The sequence below is a fragment of the Pseudophryne corroboree genome, chromosome 4 (genome assembly GCF_028390025.1).
Source record: "Pseudophryne corroboree isolate aPseCor3 chromosome 4, aPseCor3.hap2, whole genome shotgun sequence".
NCBI lineage: Eukaryota > Metazoa > Chordata > Amphibia > Anura > Myobatrachidae > Pseudophryne > Pseudophryne corroboree.
In genome coordinates, this window is record NC_086447.1 from 477,430,853 (window position 1) to 477,449,139 (window position 18,287).

Here is an 18,287-nt window from a genome sequence, read left to right on the forward strand (position 1 = left end):
TATCGGCCTTATCAAATTTCTTTCAGAAGGAATTGGCCTCCCTTCCAAAAATACAGACCTTCTTGAAAGGCGTGTTGCACATCCAACCTCCCTTTGTGCCCCTGTGGCTCCAGGGGATCTTAATGTGGTGTTGCAGTTCCTGCAATTTTCATTGGTTTGGACCTTAACGTAAGGTTGCATTAAAAAATTTTACTTGGAAAGTAGTCATGATGTTGGCCTTAGCATCCGCAAGGCGGGTATCTGAATTGGCGGCTTTGTTTCACAAAAGCCCTTTTTAATCTTCCAGGCTGATAGAGCGGAGTTGAGAACTCGTCAGCAATTTCTGCCAAAAGTGGTTTCGCTTAAACCAGCCTATTGTGGTGTCAATGACTACTGACACCTTGGCGGAATCGAAGTCTCTCGATGTGGTCAGAGTTTTTAAAAGCTATGTCGCCAGAACGGCTCATGTTAGGAAAACAGAGGCTCTGTTTGTCCTATGGGCTCCCAACAAGACTGGGGCTCCTGTTTCCAAGCAGACTATTGCGCGCTGGATCCGTACTACGATTCAGTAGGCTCCTTCTCAGTTGATGAGACTAAATTGATATCTGACTTAATTCAACGACTTAACAGTCTGCATATGATATTGAAATTCATGCATATTGATTTCTGATTACAACCCCTGATGAAGTCCTAACGGTCGAAACGCGTTGGGTTTCTTCAAATATGTGGATTAGATCATACATCTGAATTACTTTATTGAAGATTTGACATCTTATACAACAGCTGATATCATCAGAATACAACTTCAGTTCCTTATCAAAATGTCCTTGTGTATTTGATGTATATGGTCTTAAGATAAGAATTTTATTATACCTTTTTCTGTATTACAATACATTCACAAGAGTGATGAAGATTTATTGCAAATTTTATTAATACATTATTTTTAATAATGTTCTTGTTTTTCTGAGGTGGTTATAGCTCCCATGAGAATCCTTTTCTTTGTGCTATTCTATCTTTGTACCTGTTCTGACAGGAGGTATTTTCTCAGTGGTTTGAGCTCTTCCTAATTTAGCGCATTAAAGGGACTTAAGTATTTTCTATAGATATAGATATATATCTACTCACCTTGACAAAGGGACTTGTGCGTCCCGAAACGTTGGAATTTATGGAGTGATTTTAATACACTTGATTATCACGTAAGACCCTGAGTGCCGCTGATTGCTTCATCGCCTTTTGCTTTATATATATATATATATATATATATATATATATATATATATATATATATACATACACACATACATACATACATATATACCACATTCAACATACATACACAAACACACACATATACACAAGTACACATCCATACATACATACATACTGTACATACACCAGTGCACAAACACACAGGCATGCTGTACATACAAACATACAAATACACACATAGACACTGGCTGCAAACTTACATGATACACCAGGGCCTGGGAGAGCAGAAGGACCGCAGAGTGAGGACGGAGTGGAGGGAGCTGCTGTTGCTGAGCATGCGCAGCCAGCAGCTCCCCCGACACATTCTGCAAGCAGAGAGCTCCACAGCTCTCTCTTGCTGCTGCAGCTCCGCGGTCGCGGTAGCGACTTTTGCTGAGACGGAGACAAAGCTGTCTCCGTCTCAAAATCGGGGGGGGGGGGGGGGGTGTTCCAGGTACTCGGAAACCCCCCCTGCGTGCGCCACTGGGGATACTCAACCTGTAGTACACTACTTCAAATGCAGATATTGCTTGTGTGTTATTTACTCTGGATAAACCTTGAGGCCCATATAGACGGGCCGATGCGGGGAGAGATGTGTGCTGAGCGAACCGCTCGGCACACATCTCTCTTGCCGCTCAGCACAGCGCGATCTGTGCTGAGCGTGCGGGGGGAGATGGGGGGGCCGCTCACTTCACCCAGCAGGTGAAGTGAGCGACACGCTAGATTGGCCTGCACGGCAGGCCAGTCTAGCGATAGCGATGCGTGGGGCTGCGCATCGCTATCGCTGTAAGGGCTACACACGGAGCGATCAGGCTTATATTCCTTGCAATCTAGTCAGATTGCTTAGAATATCGCTCCGTGAGTACCCCCCTTTAGACTGCATGTACTTCATACTGCTGCACTACTTGAGTATAAGTATTTTATACCTCCTCCATACTGTGGGGTTTTTTTTTTTTTTTCCGCTAATCTCTTAGAATTACCCTTTTTTCTTTTGTCCTTTTTTTTTTTTTCCGATTTCTTTTCTTTCTTGCTTTTAAATAGACTTGGGGGAAAAAAATAGTAATACATGTTCCCATGAAACTTTAAATTTTAATGGTTTGCTTCCTGCTCCTTTAGGATCAGCTTCAGAAGTTACAGTATTGGATTTTATGCTCCAAATTTATATATTAAGACCAGAAACAGAGAGATTTTGAGCAATGAGGAGTTGTTCTAATAAACTAATGTACAACATTTTTCATAGCTATAATATCAGTTACATTATTTGTGCCTTTTTTAAATCAAATAGTTTTTATATAAATATAACGGATTCTGTTAAAAATAAAATACTGACACCCTTGTTTTCCTAGATTTTATCGATAGCTATAAAGTTGTGCATTGACTATTGGTCTAACACAGCTTTTATAAGCTTTGTACATTTCTATAACTGTTTTTGGATTTATTTTTGTGTTAAATGTAGAAAACACATTCTTGCGTAAGAATAGCCTAATTTTCTTTCATTAACCAATGTATAATACACAAAATGGAAAGCTGCTCAATCAGATTGTAATGTCACTCAGGTGCTAAAAGGGGAGGGGTAATTCTGTGTAGGAAAAAAACTGTGTTCCCTAATGCACACCGAGTGAATAATATTACTACATAATAATAGATTATACGGAGATCTTAGTTGCGTATATCTGCAGATATAGGGTTAAGCCCCCAGGCCGATCGACAAGGCTTCTCCGTCACTGGGGGTCCCTAATACTAGGTATGGGCCTGGGGTGCAGGACCCCACGATGTCGGCACAGGTCGGCCACCCCAGGTCAGCACACAGGTGAAAATTAATAGGGGTTAATAAGAAGCACAGAAGTGCTATGTAAGTGGTGTGATTAAAATAATATATACAAAGTGATAGGAAAAATAATAAGTGTTAATAAAGTGTTAGGGTGTGCCGACCTGAAGCAGCCCAGCCATACCGACACAGGGGCCACCGCACCCCACACCCACCCCATAAATAATTACAAATATATCTGGGTTAAATTCCCAACTAAGATCTCCGTATAATCTGACTATTATTATGTAGTAATATTATTCACTCGGCATAAAGAGAGGCATAAATGGGTCAGCATTAGGAGGGATTGCTGACTCCAGAAGTGCCATAGGGGAAGCCAGGGGTATCCCCAGGTAAGCTGGCTCTCAGGTGCCATTACCATGTGGCCTTACACTGGGAATTTAACCCAGATATATTTGTAATTATTTATGGGGTGGGTGTGGGGTGCGGTGGCCCCTGTGTCGGTATGGCTGGGCTGCTTCAGGTCGGCACACCCTAACACTTTATTAACACTTATTATTTTTCCTATCACTTTGTATATATTATTTTAATCACACCACTTACATAGCACTTCTGTGCTTCTTATTAACCCCTATTAATTTTCACCTGTGTGCTGACCTGGGGTGGCCGACCTGTGCCGACATCGTGGGGTCCTGCACCCCAGGCCCATACCTAGTATTAGGGACCCCCAGTGACGGAGAAGCCTTGTCGATCGGCCTGGGGGCTTAACCCTATATCTGCAGATATACGCAACTAAGATCTCTGTATAATCTGACTATTATTATGTAGTAATATTATTCACTCGGTGTGCATTAGGGAACACCGTTTTTTTCCTACAATTAACCAATGTATCAATGCTCGTATAGTGGTGAACCTAGGCTTACAGACCGTACTTTCATTTATATCTGTACATGTTCTGTCTGAACAAATTTATTTGTGCATATTGTAAATACTAGAATCACTTAAATGTTGTATTAGTTGCTCACAATAAAAGAGAAATTGAACACTTCTTCCATTATACTGCATCACCTTGGTAATTCAACAAAATAAATTGTCCATCAGTCTTTGCCCATTGACTTGTCTTTTATTTTCCCAATTAAGTTCTGGGTATTTATTTTGAATTTTGCAGCAGAAAAATGTAGGTGATTGGGAAACGATAGCTACATGCATCACGTAACTTCTTTTATTCATTCAGATAATGTACTGACGTAATACAAATAGAAACATCTGTTATTTCATTGATTGTCCTCAACTGATCACAAAGATATTTCCTCTATTTTTGGAGAAACCTATGTGTTCCTTTCTCTTCAGCAGCAAACTGGTTAACTTTCCTTCCCCTACTCCATTGAAGATGCTTTGAATGGGAGGAATTTGTACCCTTTGACTCAGGTTGCAGACTCTCTCGTGATCAAACTGGGGAAGTGAGGGTCATAGTTGTTCTTTGCTTACCACTTCCTTAGGTACATTTAAAACCATATTTTGTCTACAGGATAGGTCTGATGCTGCCTTGTTGTACTTAAGATCCTCCTTACCTCCATACATTTATTATACTCCAGTTGTGATCAGTTCCTTAGGACCAGAAATAGAAACATTGCTGTGTAGCAGATCTGAGCATCCTATCCTCTTGTTGGAGACATGTTGGATTACAATTTATTTTTTCCTTGATTGGGTTCTCTTAATGGTGTGTGTGTGTGTGTGTGTGTGTGTGTGTGTGTGTGTGTGTGTGTGTGTGTGTGTGTGTTTTTTATTTTTTTAATATAAATTACCTATTTCTAGTTTTTTGTTTTTTACTGTATTAATATCTAGTGCTTGGCAATATTTATGCTGATAATTGCAAGGGGTTTGCATCAAAGGTTCTGCATGTTTATCTAGCTGTAAACACTTTGTAATATATCTTTTTTATTTGAAGCGTACTTTTATCTATAGTCCCAAACAGTGTACACTGGAGAATCAGAGCACAGGGGCCACATATCACTGCAGTTGTTGGACATTGCTTATTTATTACCAGTTATTTTATATAGCGTGCACACATTCCGCAGCGCTTTTACAGAGAATATTTGGCCATTCACATTAGTCCCTGCCCCAGTGGAGCTTACACTCTATATTCCCTATCAGATGTACATACAGACAAATTCACACTACGGTTAATTTTTGTTGGAAGCAAATTAACCTACCAGTATATTTTTGGGCCATGGTGGGTATCGAACCCATGACCTCAGTGCTGTGAGGCAGTAATGCTAACCATTACACCATCCGTACTGCCCATAGCTGTGTAGCGTAAAACTTTTATATATCCTATAAAATACACACCAGATTTGTTTATGTTAAATGCAATAAATATTATGCATTGTGATATTCAGTGATGACTTTTGCATTGTGAATAAGTTCTAGCATTAAAATATTGTCATTGTGAATACTACTGTCGCAGGAAACCTGGTGGGGGAGGTGATGGCAGTTTTCACATTTTTGATGCATTCTGGAGGTTAAAGTGAGGCCCCCATTAAGATTAACCTCGGCTCATTACAGCTTTTTTGGCATGCAAACCCCACCCATAAATGGCCCTGGACCGCTAATACCAAGCTTTTGTTTCTCCTGCAGAAAGGCATCCCCTCACAGAGGAAAGAAAACAGTCCTCTCCCGTTCTGTTCTGGTCATGTGACTTCCCTTCAGTGAGTCTCAGATAGGGTTGAAGGTGAATTATAGGATGAATCAGATGTCAAAAATCCCCTCCTCCTTCCCCTCTACCTCTCTCTGGAAACAAATATGGTTAAGATGTCTCATTTGTAATATGACATTGTCAATATATTGGGCATGGGGCTGCTTTGCTTTAAACTTGACAGTCATAATGGCAGTCTTGTGCCTGATGCATAATAATTGTACAATAAATGTTGAACTACAAGTATTTAATGTATCTATTTTAATAAGTTTGGGCTACATACTGATACTGCATAAAATGCTATAAATGTGTGATTGCACGTTGGTGTATTCCATCATCTATTCTATATAAAAAGAAAAAGTAAGAACTTGCATGTGTTTAAAAGTACACAAATGAAACAAGAAAAAAAAAAATACTGACTATTGTTGATATCATGTGAAATAATGAGGTACTATTTCCATTTCATATCATGCTAGCTTTTGTTTTTGAGCATAATGAACGTTACCATATTTTCTTAGAACTCGCATAGTAGCAACTACTGTGGGGGAGGGGTCCCACCCACAAAGCTTCTGATGGGGGCTGAGATCCTTGCAGGGAATTGTGGTGATAAACACTCCCAACTTTAACAAATCAACAACATATCAAGTCTACACTTTGCATGCAACATGTAAAGACATGGTTTAGTGATTAACCTTTCCCTGTCTTAGTCTGCACATGAGAGGCTCGCATGAACAGATATATTTTTATGACTTTGTAGTACAGCTTTTAAAGGCATGCTTTTTAGGTCCACAAAATTACCTTAAATTTGTTAGCAGAATAGGATGCTATAATAAATAAGTTAAGGGTTAATGTAATGTTTTGGCTTTTCACTTTCTTCTATAAATGAATTCTAGTATATGGTAAAACTTAAAAAAAAAAAAAAATGCATATCTTAGTTTAGTCCATTACATATGGACATTGCGGATTAGGTGTAAGATGCGCTAATGCATGTTCTATATAGTTGCTTATTAGAAAGCCCTGCTTGGCGTGCATGTCTGTATTGCTGTGGTTGAGTTGCTGATTGACAGCTTTGCAATTAATAGAAATATATAAAATGAATTTGTACTTATTCATTTATTTACTGCTTTAAACATTGTCCTGCTGCTGTTGTATTGCAGGCCAACAATATGTTGGTTTCTGTTGAATCTGACACAAGTGAATAAGGACATAAAACCACCAAAGGTTCTATTAGGAAGAAAGTAGGTAAAATTGACAGCAAAAAGCAAGATAATGGTAGTGCATATACGTGTCTGTTGGTGAGAGATTTTCATCCTTTAGAGTTTGATGTGTAATTTTTGTGGTGTTCTTGAAAAATAGGTGACATGTTGAATAATACAGGGACCAAAAAAGTCAGTAATTGTAAAATGCTGTATAGGTAGTTAAACAGAATAATACATATTCAAATGCAGTGGTTCTCAATCAGTATAAGCATTTTTATTTTTTCACGACATCCCTAAGAAAAAAGCTTCTTATTGAGAAATTCTGCAACAAATAGGAAATGAAGTAAATTGTGCTATTATGTTATGGTTTGGTTATGTAGTGGTAGACAGGATTGATATTTATTTGTCTACACTTTTTGATGGGCAAAATCAGAGCTGGTGGCTGACCGTCACGTGAGCCATAAATAATTTTATTTGGGCCTGGAGCACTAACCTACGGCACCCCATCAAGCAGAGTCTGATTTAAGTGTGTGTGTGTGGGGGCAGTACCTTCCCCCCACCCCCCATCCCCCGAGTTTCCCTGTCTGAAAGGTTCCCCTGCTACCTGCCACAGATTGGATCTCTTACTGATCTGATCTGCAGTACCGTGCTACTGGCTCCTCCCTGACAACACTGAAACTGACAGCCACTGGCGCCGATGCTGGTCTATGACAAAAAAAGAAGAAGCAGCTGGTTTCCGTCACACAGCTGTGGGGACGAGGTTGCCGCGGCGGTGCGTAGCACGGACTGCCAGTGACGGGGTTACTGCAAGCCGGGAGTATGCTGATCCGGAGCTGGACAGGGGCTGCTACAGCCAGTCATTCACTGGGTCAGTCACAGCGAGTTGAGTGAGGGGAGGAGGGGTGAGCCCTGACTGTCTGCATCTCTGTACTGGGTAGCTAGCTACTCTATCATGGGTTGTTATAGGGAACTGCCAATATATCCTGCTTTATATAACGTGGATGCTGCAGAAAATACATCTATTGAGCACCAGTGTCATGCTCGGGCATGTATGCATGGCACTCTTGTGTCATGTAGGCTTTGTCTAATTAATGTGTTTCATTTACTAATCAGAAGTGCCGACCAAGAGCTCCCGGCTGTTGCCGTTCTGCAGAGTGTACGGGAGTGCTACAACTACATCTCCCGAATCCCTGTGACCAGACCACAGTGGCCAAGTCATATACTGTATACGTCACATATAATTGTACATGGAGGTGCCAGGACCACCTGCCAGCCAGGACTAGAATCGTCAAGAGCGCATAAAGCCTATCAACAAGCAGTACGAGGAAGTGGGGCAGCAGCAACCAAGAGCTCCTGGATAAGAAAACAGCCTCCCAGCCTGCTAAGTATGAGGGTGCCATGTGCAAGGGGCATTAGGGTGTGGTGCATAGTGTGTAAGGGGCAATACAGTAGGGTGCATAATGCGATTGGGGCATTATGAGTCTGTGCATATTTTGTAAGGGGTATTACGGTGTGAGGCATAATGTGTAAGTGGCATTATGGTGTAGATCTGTCGACTCAAGGAGAGCGAAACTTGCAGGCAGACTGGAGTGCTCTTCTACCACTGTATCACAGTCTGTCTTTGACATTGTCAAAGAAAAACGTAAGGCAGTATGTAACTTTTAATTCAGCAATTTAAATAAAGGCACTGGGTTGTGTGTACGTGTGTGTGTGTGTATGTATGTATATATGTATGTATATGTGCGTGTGTATATATGTGTGTGTGTGTGTGTGTGTGTGTATGTGTATATATATATATATATATATATATATATATATATATATATTTATTTATAATGTATGTATTTTATAATCTATAATGATCTTATCTATATTGACGGAGTTTGGCACTTTGGAAAAGAAACCATATTATTCTGGGGTGGGGATGTGGTCAATATGCCGGCTGTCTGAATCCCAGCAGTCGAAATATCAACACTGGAATACCGGCACCCGTTGACTGTAAAGAAAGTCCTGAATACTTGACTGAACCTTGGATATCTTGTTCAGAGGTAACCTTACTCTCTGAAGACTTGAATCCAGTACAGCACCCAAGTGAGTCATCCACTGTGACTGAACCAGAGACTGTTTTGCCCAATTTATGAGCCACCCGTGCTTCTGCAGACAAATTATTGTCTGTTGCAGATGACATAAGAGCAATTCTTGCGACTATGCCAGGATTAAAAGATCGTCGAGGTATAGAAATATTCTTAGCCCCTGCTGGCGGAAATAAACTGCCATTACTACCATAATCTTGGTAAACACTCTGGGGGCTGTGGCTAACCCAAAAGGTTGAGCCTGGAACTGAAAATGCTGTTGGAGGATAGCGAACCTGAGAGAGCACTGATGGGACAGTGCTATAGGAACATGTAGGTAAGCACCCTGTATATCCAGGGATACCATATAATCCCCTGGCTCCATGCCTAAAATGATGGAACGTAAGGTCTCCATGTTAAACCGAGGTACCCAAATGTATTTGTTAAGCACTTTCAGATTGAGAATGGGCCGAAATGACCCATTTGGCTTCTGAACTAAAAACCGGTTGGAGTAAAAACCCTGTCCTTGTTGTGTATGAGGAACTGGAATGAGTACTCCTGACTGAAGCAATTTCTGAACTGCCTCTTGCAGAGCCCTGGTCTTCTTCTCCACCCGAGACGGGCTGGTACAAAAAAACCTTAGAGGAGGGTGCTTCTTGAAGACAAAAGCATAACCTAGAGCACAGGTTCTCAAACTCGGTCTTCAGGACCCCACACAGTACATGTTTTACAGGTTACCCAGCAGGTGCACAGGTGTATTAATTACTCACTGACACATTTATAAAAGGTCCACAGGTGTTTCTAATTATTTTACTTGTGATTATGTGAGGAGACTGGCAAAACATGCACTGTGTCGGGTCCTGAGGACAGAGTTTGAGAACCTGTGACCTAGAGATACTGCTTCCTGCACCCAGGCGTCTGTTGTAGACTGCTGCTAGATCTGTGCAAACTGAAGAAGTCGGGCCTCCACCTGGTTGGTGGCTTATCTGTTTTACCAACTGGTCCTCTGGTAGCCCAATGCGTTTTAGTCCTACCAGACTTGTATTGGGACTGCCTGCTATCACTTTTACCTTTTAGCTTTTCTTTGAGACCGAAAGGGCCGATAAGCCGGAACTTTAGGTTTGTAAATTGTATGTGGAAGGAAGCATATTTGTCAACTCTTTACCAAAAAGAATATTTCGAGAAAAGGGCAAAGATTCCAAAACCACCTTAGATTCTGAATCCGTTTTCCACGTACGTAGCCAAACTGCTCTACGAGCAGCTATTGTTGAAGCTGATGCCCTGGAGGCAATAGTACCCATATCCAATGCTGCTGCTTCCAAGAACATTGCAGCCTGTTTTATATGTGCTATATGGGATTTTTGCTCTCTGGATGCTATTGAAAAATCACCCTCCTGTGCAACAGCCCAGGCAGCCACTGCCTTTACAATCCAAGCTGAAGCCATGGCTGGCCTTATGACTGCCCCAGACAGGGAAAAAAATGTTTTTTTAGAAAACCATCCACTCCTATCCGTGAGATCATTTAATGATGTTGAAGGCAAAGGTAATGTAGATGTTGGCACTAATCGAATTACATGCGTATCTACTTTAGGAGCCACCTCCCCTTTTAAACAATCCACGGATAGTGGATGGTATTCTAAAAACCATTTTTTTCCCTGTCTGGAGCAGTCATAAGGCCAGCCATGGCTTCAGCTTGGTTGGCAAAGGCAGTGGATGCCTTGGCTGATGCATTGTAGGATGATTTTTCTATAGCTTCTAGAGGGCAAAAATCCCATATAGCTCATATAAAACAGACTGCAATGTTCCTGGAAGAAGCAGCATCGGATATGGGTACTATTGCCTCCAGGGCATCAGCTTCAACAATAGCTGCTCGCAGAACAGTTTGGTTACGTACGTGGAAAGCTGATTCAGCATCTAAGAAGGTTTTGGAATCTTTGCCCTTTTCTGGAGATATTCTTATTGGTTAAGAATCGACAGATATTCTGAAGTCAGAAGCAGACTCTAAGAAGGTTAAGTTTCCTTCCACATACAATTTCAAACAGAAAGTTCCGGCTTTTTGGCCCTTTCGGTCTCAAGGAACAGCTAAAAGGAAAAAGTGATGGCAAACGGCCCCATTACAACAAGTCTGGTAAGACTAAAAAGCATTGGGCTGCCAGAGGACCTGTTGGGAAAACAGTTAAGCCATCAGCCTGATGGTGAAGGCCGCCTCCTGGTTTGCAGCAGTCTACAACAGATGCCTGGGTGCAGGAAGCGGTGTCTCCAGGTTATGCTTTTGCATTCAAGAAACACCCTCCTCTAAGGTTTATTTGTACCAGCCTGACTTGGGTAGAGACGAAAGCCAGGGCTTTGTTAGAGGCAGTTCAGAAATTGCTTCAGTCAGGAGTAGTCATTCCAGTTCCTCCTGCACAACAAGGACAGGGTTTTTACTCCAACCTGTCTTAAGTTCAGAAGCCAAATGGGTCATTTCGGCCCATTCTCAATCTAAAGTACTCGACAAATACATTTGGGTACCTCGGTTTCACATCGAGACGTTGTGTTCCATCATTTTGGCCATGGTGCCAGGGGATTATATGGTAACGATGGATATACAGGGTGCTTACCTACATGTTCCTATAGCACTGTCCCATCAGTGCTCTCTCAGGTACGCTATCCTCCAACAGCATTTTCAGTTTCAGGCCCTACCTTTTGGGGTAGCCACAGCTCCCAGAGCATTTACTAAGATTATGGTGGTAATGGCAGCTTATCTCCGCCAGCAGGGGATAAGAATATTTCCATACCTCGACGATCTTTTAATCCTGGCACAAATGCAGGAATTGCTCTTATGTTATCTGCAACAGACCATAACGTGTCTGCAGAAGCACGGGTGGCTCATAAATTGGGCAAAATCGTCTCTGGTTCTGTCAAAACGGATGATTCACTTGGAGGCTGTACTGAACTCAAGGCTTCAGAGAGTATTTTTACCTCTGAACAAGATTATCCAAGGTTCAGTCAAGGATTCAGGACTTTTTACTCAGTCAAAAGGTATCCATTCACGCAGCAATGCCTTTGATGGTGTCAACATTCGACATGGTGCAGTATGCACAATTACACTTGAGGCCTCTGCAGTGTCTGATTCTTGCCAAATGGAATGGGTTGCATCAGACGATAAAAACAGAGACTATGTTTCTTACGATAGAAGAAGGTTATTAGCCTGGTGGCTACAGACATTCCATCTGGACAAGGAGACCCTTTTGGATATCAGATTAGGAAATTCTGACGACAGACGCCAGTCTCCAGGGCTGGGGAGCATTGTCAGGATGGTTGTGTTTTCAGGGGCAATGGACCAAGGAAGAAAGTTGCCTGCCAATAAACATATTGGAACTTCGGGCCATATACAGGGCACTGATTCAGGCAAAGGACATTCTTTGGAGAAAACTAGTTTAGTTCTGCCCGGACAATGTGACGGCAGTAGCGTACCTTAACCATCAAGGAGGAACTCGCAGCCAAAAAGTGATGGAGGTAAGTTACATTCTAAAGTGGACAGAAGTTCATCATCCAGCCCTGTCCGCAGTGTTCATTCCGGGAGTCCTAAACTGGGAAGCGGACTTTCTCAGTCAACATGCCATTCAGGCAAGCGAATGGGTTCTACACCCGGAGGTCTTCCAGACTCTAGTAGATAAGTGGGGGTTGCCAGAGAGAGAGATCTCATTGTGTCCCGTATTAACAACAAAGTGCTCACATACGGGTCAAGAACAAAGGATCCCGGAGCGATCTTTGTGGATGCCCTGTCAGTGAGATGGGATTTTCATCTGGCTTAGGTGTTCCTCCAATCGCCCTATTACCCAGGCTAGTGAGAAAGCTAAAACAAAGAAAAGGTGCCGTGATGCTAATAGCTCTGGCTTGGCCCAGAAGACATCGGTACACAGATCTGCAGAGGATGTTGCTGGATGTTCCACTTCTACTCCCTCAACGTCCAGATCTACTGATGCAGGGTCCTTGTTATCACAGACATCTGGATCGACTGTCTATGACGGTGTGGCTCTTGAAACCTCTATCCTGAAGTCAAGAAGATTCTCACAGCAGGTAATTCAAACTATGCTCAGAGCAAGGAAACCTTCCTCAGCTTGCATTTATCACCGAGTATGGCAAACCTATATTCACTGGTGCAGTGAACGGAAAATGGATCTTAAGTCTTTCAGAGTTTCCAGGGTCTTAGCATTCCTTCAGGCAGCAATGGATAAAGGTTTAACGGTGGCTTCCTTGAGAGTTCAAGTATCAGCTTTGACTGTATGGTTCCAAAAGAAAATTGCCAATTTACAGGATGTGCATACTTTTTTTCCAGGAAATGCTGCGTATTCAACCTCCTTTTGTTCCTTCTACAGTGCCTTAGGACTTAAAATACAACAGTGTAAATTCCTGGCGCAAAGTTGTCAGCCCAATCTAGATCCTCAACAGATCTGTCCAAATAACAGATCAAAATGATAATCAATAGAAAAAAAGTGAAAGGATAGATCAAAGGCGATAACACAATCATAAAATTTGATATACGTCACATGTTCTGTTGTCCCTTCGGGCAATCACTGTCTCAAATGTCTCATAATATCCAGATGTCAAACATGAAAAAAAAAGTTAATACAATCTATGGGTAATATTGCTTAAAACACTGATAGAAATAGCCTTTAAGTGTCCAGAAAAAGGAGGCCTAAAGTGCCAAAAACCAATTTGATAGTAGATAAGGATAGTATCTCGCCACCGCTCTGCAGGTATTTTTGGACGTACCAAAACTCACATCAAGATAAGTAGGGACAGGTATATAAAGGTATCTTTTAATACTGTATCCACCGTATTATAAGGCAGGAAAGGAGCTATTTCAAAAAACGTACCCCACTCACTTTTGGAGGGGGATTGTTCCCACGTATAAAGGTATCTTTCAAGTCAGGATAACATCCACGATAATCCAAAACGTTTTTATTAAAAGTTCATAAAAACAGCAATAAGATGTTTTTCTATGTAGTTTCCACTTTCTGGTTTGTACAAAAACATGCAGGTCAGAAGTAATAGACAAAAATTGGCATAATCCGGTTTTATGCCAGTACTGTCATGTTAAACATACTCCAAAAGGGTATTCCATAGAGAAAACAAGATGAACAAAAAGTGATGGAAAAATCACTACCTGGTTTCACCAACGACGTTTCGACCTTCCTGGTCTTTTTCAAGGTGCATGTCCAGGTAGTGATAACAGGGATATTTATGCTCCTAAACAGGAAATGGTAATTATCCCATGGTATGCTGGGTAACGGAATTTTATTTTTATTTTTAAATACAGATGATAATAAACTACACATTCATACATAGCAATTACATACTCCTGCAGTGTTAAAAAGAATTTGTCCGTTGTGATCTTAACGTTAAGTTAGGAACCGCAATGACGAACGCCATGCGTTCCGTCTTGCATTTCACCTGACCGGAAGTGGAGCCGCGTGCGTTCCACGCTGCGTTCCACTTACCGGAAGTGCGTGTAACGGCACTTCCGCCTGGCGGTATTTGTAGTGAAGGGAAAATGCATCTCTTTGAACATCAATAATAATTAGAAAAAAAGGTTTTAAATAGCGATACATTCTGCTCCTAATTTAGTTATTCAAAACTGAACTTGGAGAAACTTTTAATATGAATAAAATATCTATCCGGCACATTTATTGTTAGATAATAAAACATTTCTCTATTGATGTTTAAACTGAATTTAGCCTATGATTCTCTGTTATTAATTAAATGGAACAAGGATTGTATGTGAACTGATGGAAAATATTGATTCATTAAATGAACCATTTAAGCTCAAAATCAGAATTCAAACCAAGGGGAATGAGTGTATTTAATTTAAAAATCCAATTCATTTCTGCCTTGGCCTGAAAGCCCTTCAAGTTGCCCCGTTTGAACCACTTAAAGTGGATCTTCAGTAATTGACTGCCAAAGTTCTCTTTCTACTGGCTATGACGTCAGCTAGAAGAGTGTCAGGTCTAGGGGCATTATCCTGTCATTCCCCATTTCTGATTTTTTTTTTTTTTTTTTTTTTATCCAGATAAAGCAGTTCTCAGATCTAGATCTGGGTATCTTCTGAAGTTGGTGTCTAAATTCCACCTTAATGAAGAAATAGTAGTCCCGGCTTTCAAGGTACCGGGCTTTTCTGTGGGAGATGCAATCGCTGGACGTGGTCCGTGCTTTTAAGGATCTACATGGATCGTACCAGTGCCATTAGAAAGAGCAGATTCTCTCTTCATTCTCTACGTATTTCACAAGAGAGGATGGCCTGCTGGTGAGCGGACACTGGCAAGGTGGCTTCGGATGCTGATGATTTCAGAAGCATATTCTCAAGCTGATCTCCCTGTTACGGCTAATGTCTCTGCTCACTTTACTCGTAAGGTAGGTCCATCATGGGCAGCACAACGTGGTGCTTCAGCAGAACACACATGTAAGGCAGCCACATGGTCTTCCATTAACACGTTCATTAGACATTATGCCATGGATATCTTTGCCTCTCATGACTGTGAATTTGGGCGAAGGATTCTCCTGTCCAATCAGGAGCATCCCCACCACTAAATTGCTTTGGGAAAGTCCAATGTTATCCTGTAGATAACCTGTGGACTCTGCCAGAGAAATATACGTTATGGTAAGAACTTACTGTTGATAACGGTATTTCTCCTAAGTCCACAGGGATCCCACCCTGACGCACCTGATTTGAGGATCCTTTTACTCACTAACCTCTTCCTCCTTGTACGGAAGGGTGTGCATGTGTGTTTTTCTCGCCTAATTAGGGCTATCTATGATGCTCCTGCCTTGAGCTGTGGAATACAACTGATTTGCCTGAGCCAGGAGGTGGGGATATATGGACAGGCCCATTGCATGCTGGGAGGCCGAAACGCTTTGACCAATTGGTGCAAATCCGCTGTCGCTTCATCATATCCCAGTGTTATCCTGTGGACTTAGGAGAAATACCGTTATCAACGGTAAGTTCTTGCCATAACGTATATATTTCTTGGAAGTACAGCAGTGGAAAACCTAGCTCTTTCAGTGCTACTAATTCTTTCAAAGTGTTATAAGCAGAAGTATTCTATAACATTCATCCAATAATCTAGGTACACTTACCAGCAAGCTGTATTGCATCTTCTGATTATCACAAACGAATACAATGATTGTTTAGCACTAGGTAATGAATAGTTGATTTATTGTTATAAGTAGATTTAAGCAGGTACTATTGTAAGTTATTTGGGGAATCTATGATGGTCTTATCCCCACTGCACCATTTGTTTGTTTAAAGGGCCCCATACACTACAACGATATGTCTGAGGCTGAAGCCTGATGTAAATTTCCTTGAACACCCCTCGGACCTTCCCCGGAGTGATTCCATATGATTTGGTACTTTTGTGCTATTTTTTCATAAGATATATCGCATGCGATTGATGAAGCTGCTATACATCGCATGCAAGATATCATACGGCATACAATTGTACCATGAGATTTATCTGATGGGCTGGATAGAGGACTACGGGTGCTAGGAGTGTCCTGAGTGAGGAGTTCAGATTATTTCTAATATTTCAAATGCCAGTTAAAATATGCTGCGGACGCAAGGCGCATCTTATTACCATATACGATAAAAATGCAAACACTACATCCCTCAAGAGAAAACAAGTACTCGCACACATTGTCGGCTGAGGTCCAACGCTCAGAGATGTATGCATACCCTTTTAATATAAAATATGTACAATATAACACATGTACAGTGTGTGTGTGTATGTATGTATATATATATATATATATATATATATATATATATATATAAAATACAAATTCCCAAGTGCGCTAAGATGGAATGTATTTACACACTTCTTCAGGCGATAATTTCGTCAGAATGTAGACTGGAGGATGTTTAAAACTGGGTACCTGTAACCGACACCCCTCACCAAAAATAGTCACCCAAACAAGAGGCCAATCGGCCAATTAGTAAAAAGTTATTTTAATACCATGTAATTGAACATATAAGTTTTTACACTGTTCACAATATAAAATTATATGAATAAAATACAACCAAAAGAATACACAGCCAACAAGTTTGCGAGATGGATCCTAGATACCCCTCACCTTTTGCAAGGTGCGAGCTCGACGGGGAGTATCTTCACAAACTAGATTGTGATCCTTTGACTGACAAACCCAACGCGTTTCGTCTTATCGACTTCATCAGGGGCAACGAGTATAGAAAGAGGACTAGTTTGCTCTCGATGGATTTGTGTAAATAATCCTATCCTCAAAAAAGGATTATTCGAAATATGTCAGGACTCAATAAGTGGAGCTCTTATATTCGGACTCCTAATGGAAGCATAGCCAATTAAGTGCTGATGTTTTATGGACTGCCTTAAAGATAGTTTTGGCGTAAAATCTTTGTCAGACCACCTATAGGAATTATTGATTCTAGCCTCTTAGGAGTGCTGACAACCGTATATCGGCATTTTAATAAACTACCTTTAAGAACCGGAACTACTTCTAATTCCAATATTGACCTTCATACAGTAGAAAATTCCAGAATTAAATGGCTGGTTTGACAATCTCAAAAAGGTATAAATGATGTGGTCTCCTCAATAGGTCTCACAGAATGGATCCTGGGAAAACCTTAGCCGCATGTGGAAGTCACATTTTTTCATAAGATATATCGCATGCGATTGATGAAGCTGCTATACATCGCATGCAAGATATCATACGGCATACAATTGTACCATGAGATTTATCTGATGGGCTGGATAGAGGACTACGGGTGCTAGGAGTGTCCTGAGTGAGGAGTTCAGATTATTTCTAATATTTCAAATGCCAGTTAAAATATGCTGCGGACGCAAGGCGCATCTTATTACCATATACGATAAAAATGCAAACACTACATCCCTCAAGAGAAAACAAGTACTCGCACACATTGTCGGCTGAGGTCCAACGCTCAGAGATGTATGCATACCCTTTTAATATAAAATATGTACAATATAACACATGTACAGTGTGTGTGTGTGTGTGTGTGTGTGTGTGTGTGTGTGTATATATATATATATATATATTTACAATTACACAAGAAGCAGTTGTAGTTACATAAGGATCAATCACAGCCAGCATACTTCACCCTATTTGCTCAATGCATGGTCCACTCCATCTTTTAGAATCTGCACCAACAGCAACAAAAAAACAGCAGAGAGACAGCAAACTGAGGGGAAATGCCTATATACTGTGTATTGGGGGAAGTACATGTTATCACTGACCTGGTCGAAGGGTGTTGTGGACTCGGGGCTTCTTCCGGTGACAGGGAAGAGGAACCGCTA

The 18,287-nt window shown here is 41.2% G+C and overlaps 1 protein-coding gene across 2 annotated transcripts in view; it reads left to right on the forward strand.

The window, feature by feature from the left end:
* Nucleotides 1-18,287, forward strand: part of LOC134911518 (protein lin-28 homolog B-like) — a 354,771-nt gene that overhangs the window by 192,727 nt on the left and 143,757 nt on the right. Inside the window, exon 1 of one of the 2 annotated variants that reach the window (XM_063919683.1) lies at nucleotides 15,037-15,357. The exons of the other annotated variant lie outside the window; for it this stretch is intronic. Within the exon in view, the coding sequence (XP_063775753.1) occupies nucleotides 15,280-15,357 (78 nt within the window). The 5' untranslated portion in view covers nucleotides 15,037-15,279. Of the gene's footprint in view, nucleotides 1-15,036; nucleotides 15,358-18,287 lie in introns of those variants that run through there. 2 annotated transcript variants of the gene reach the window in all.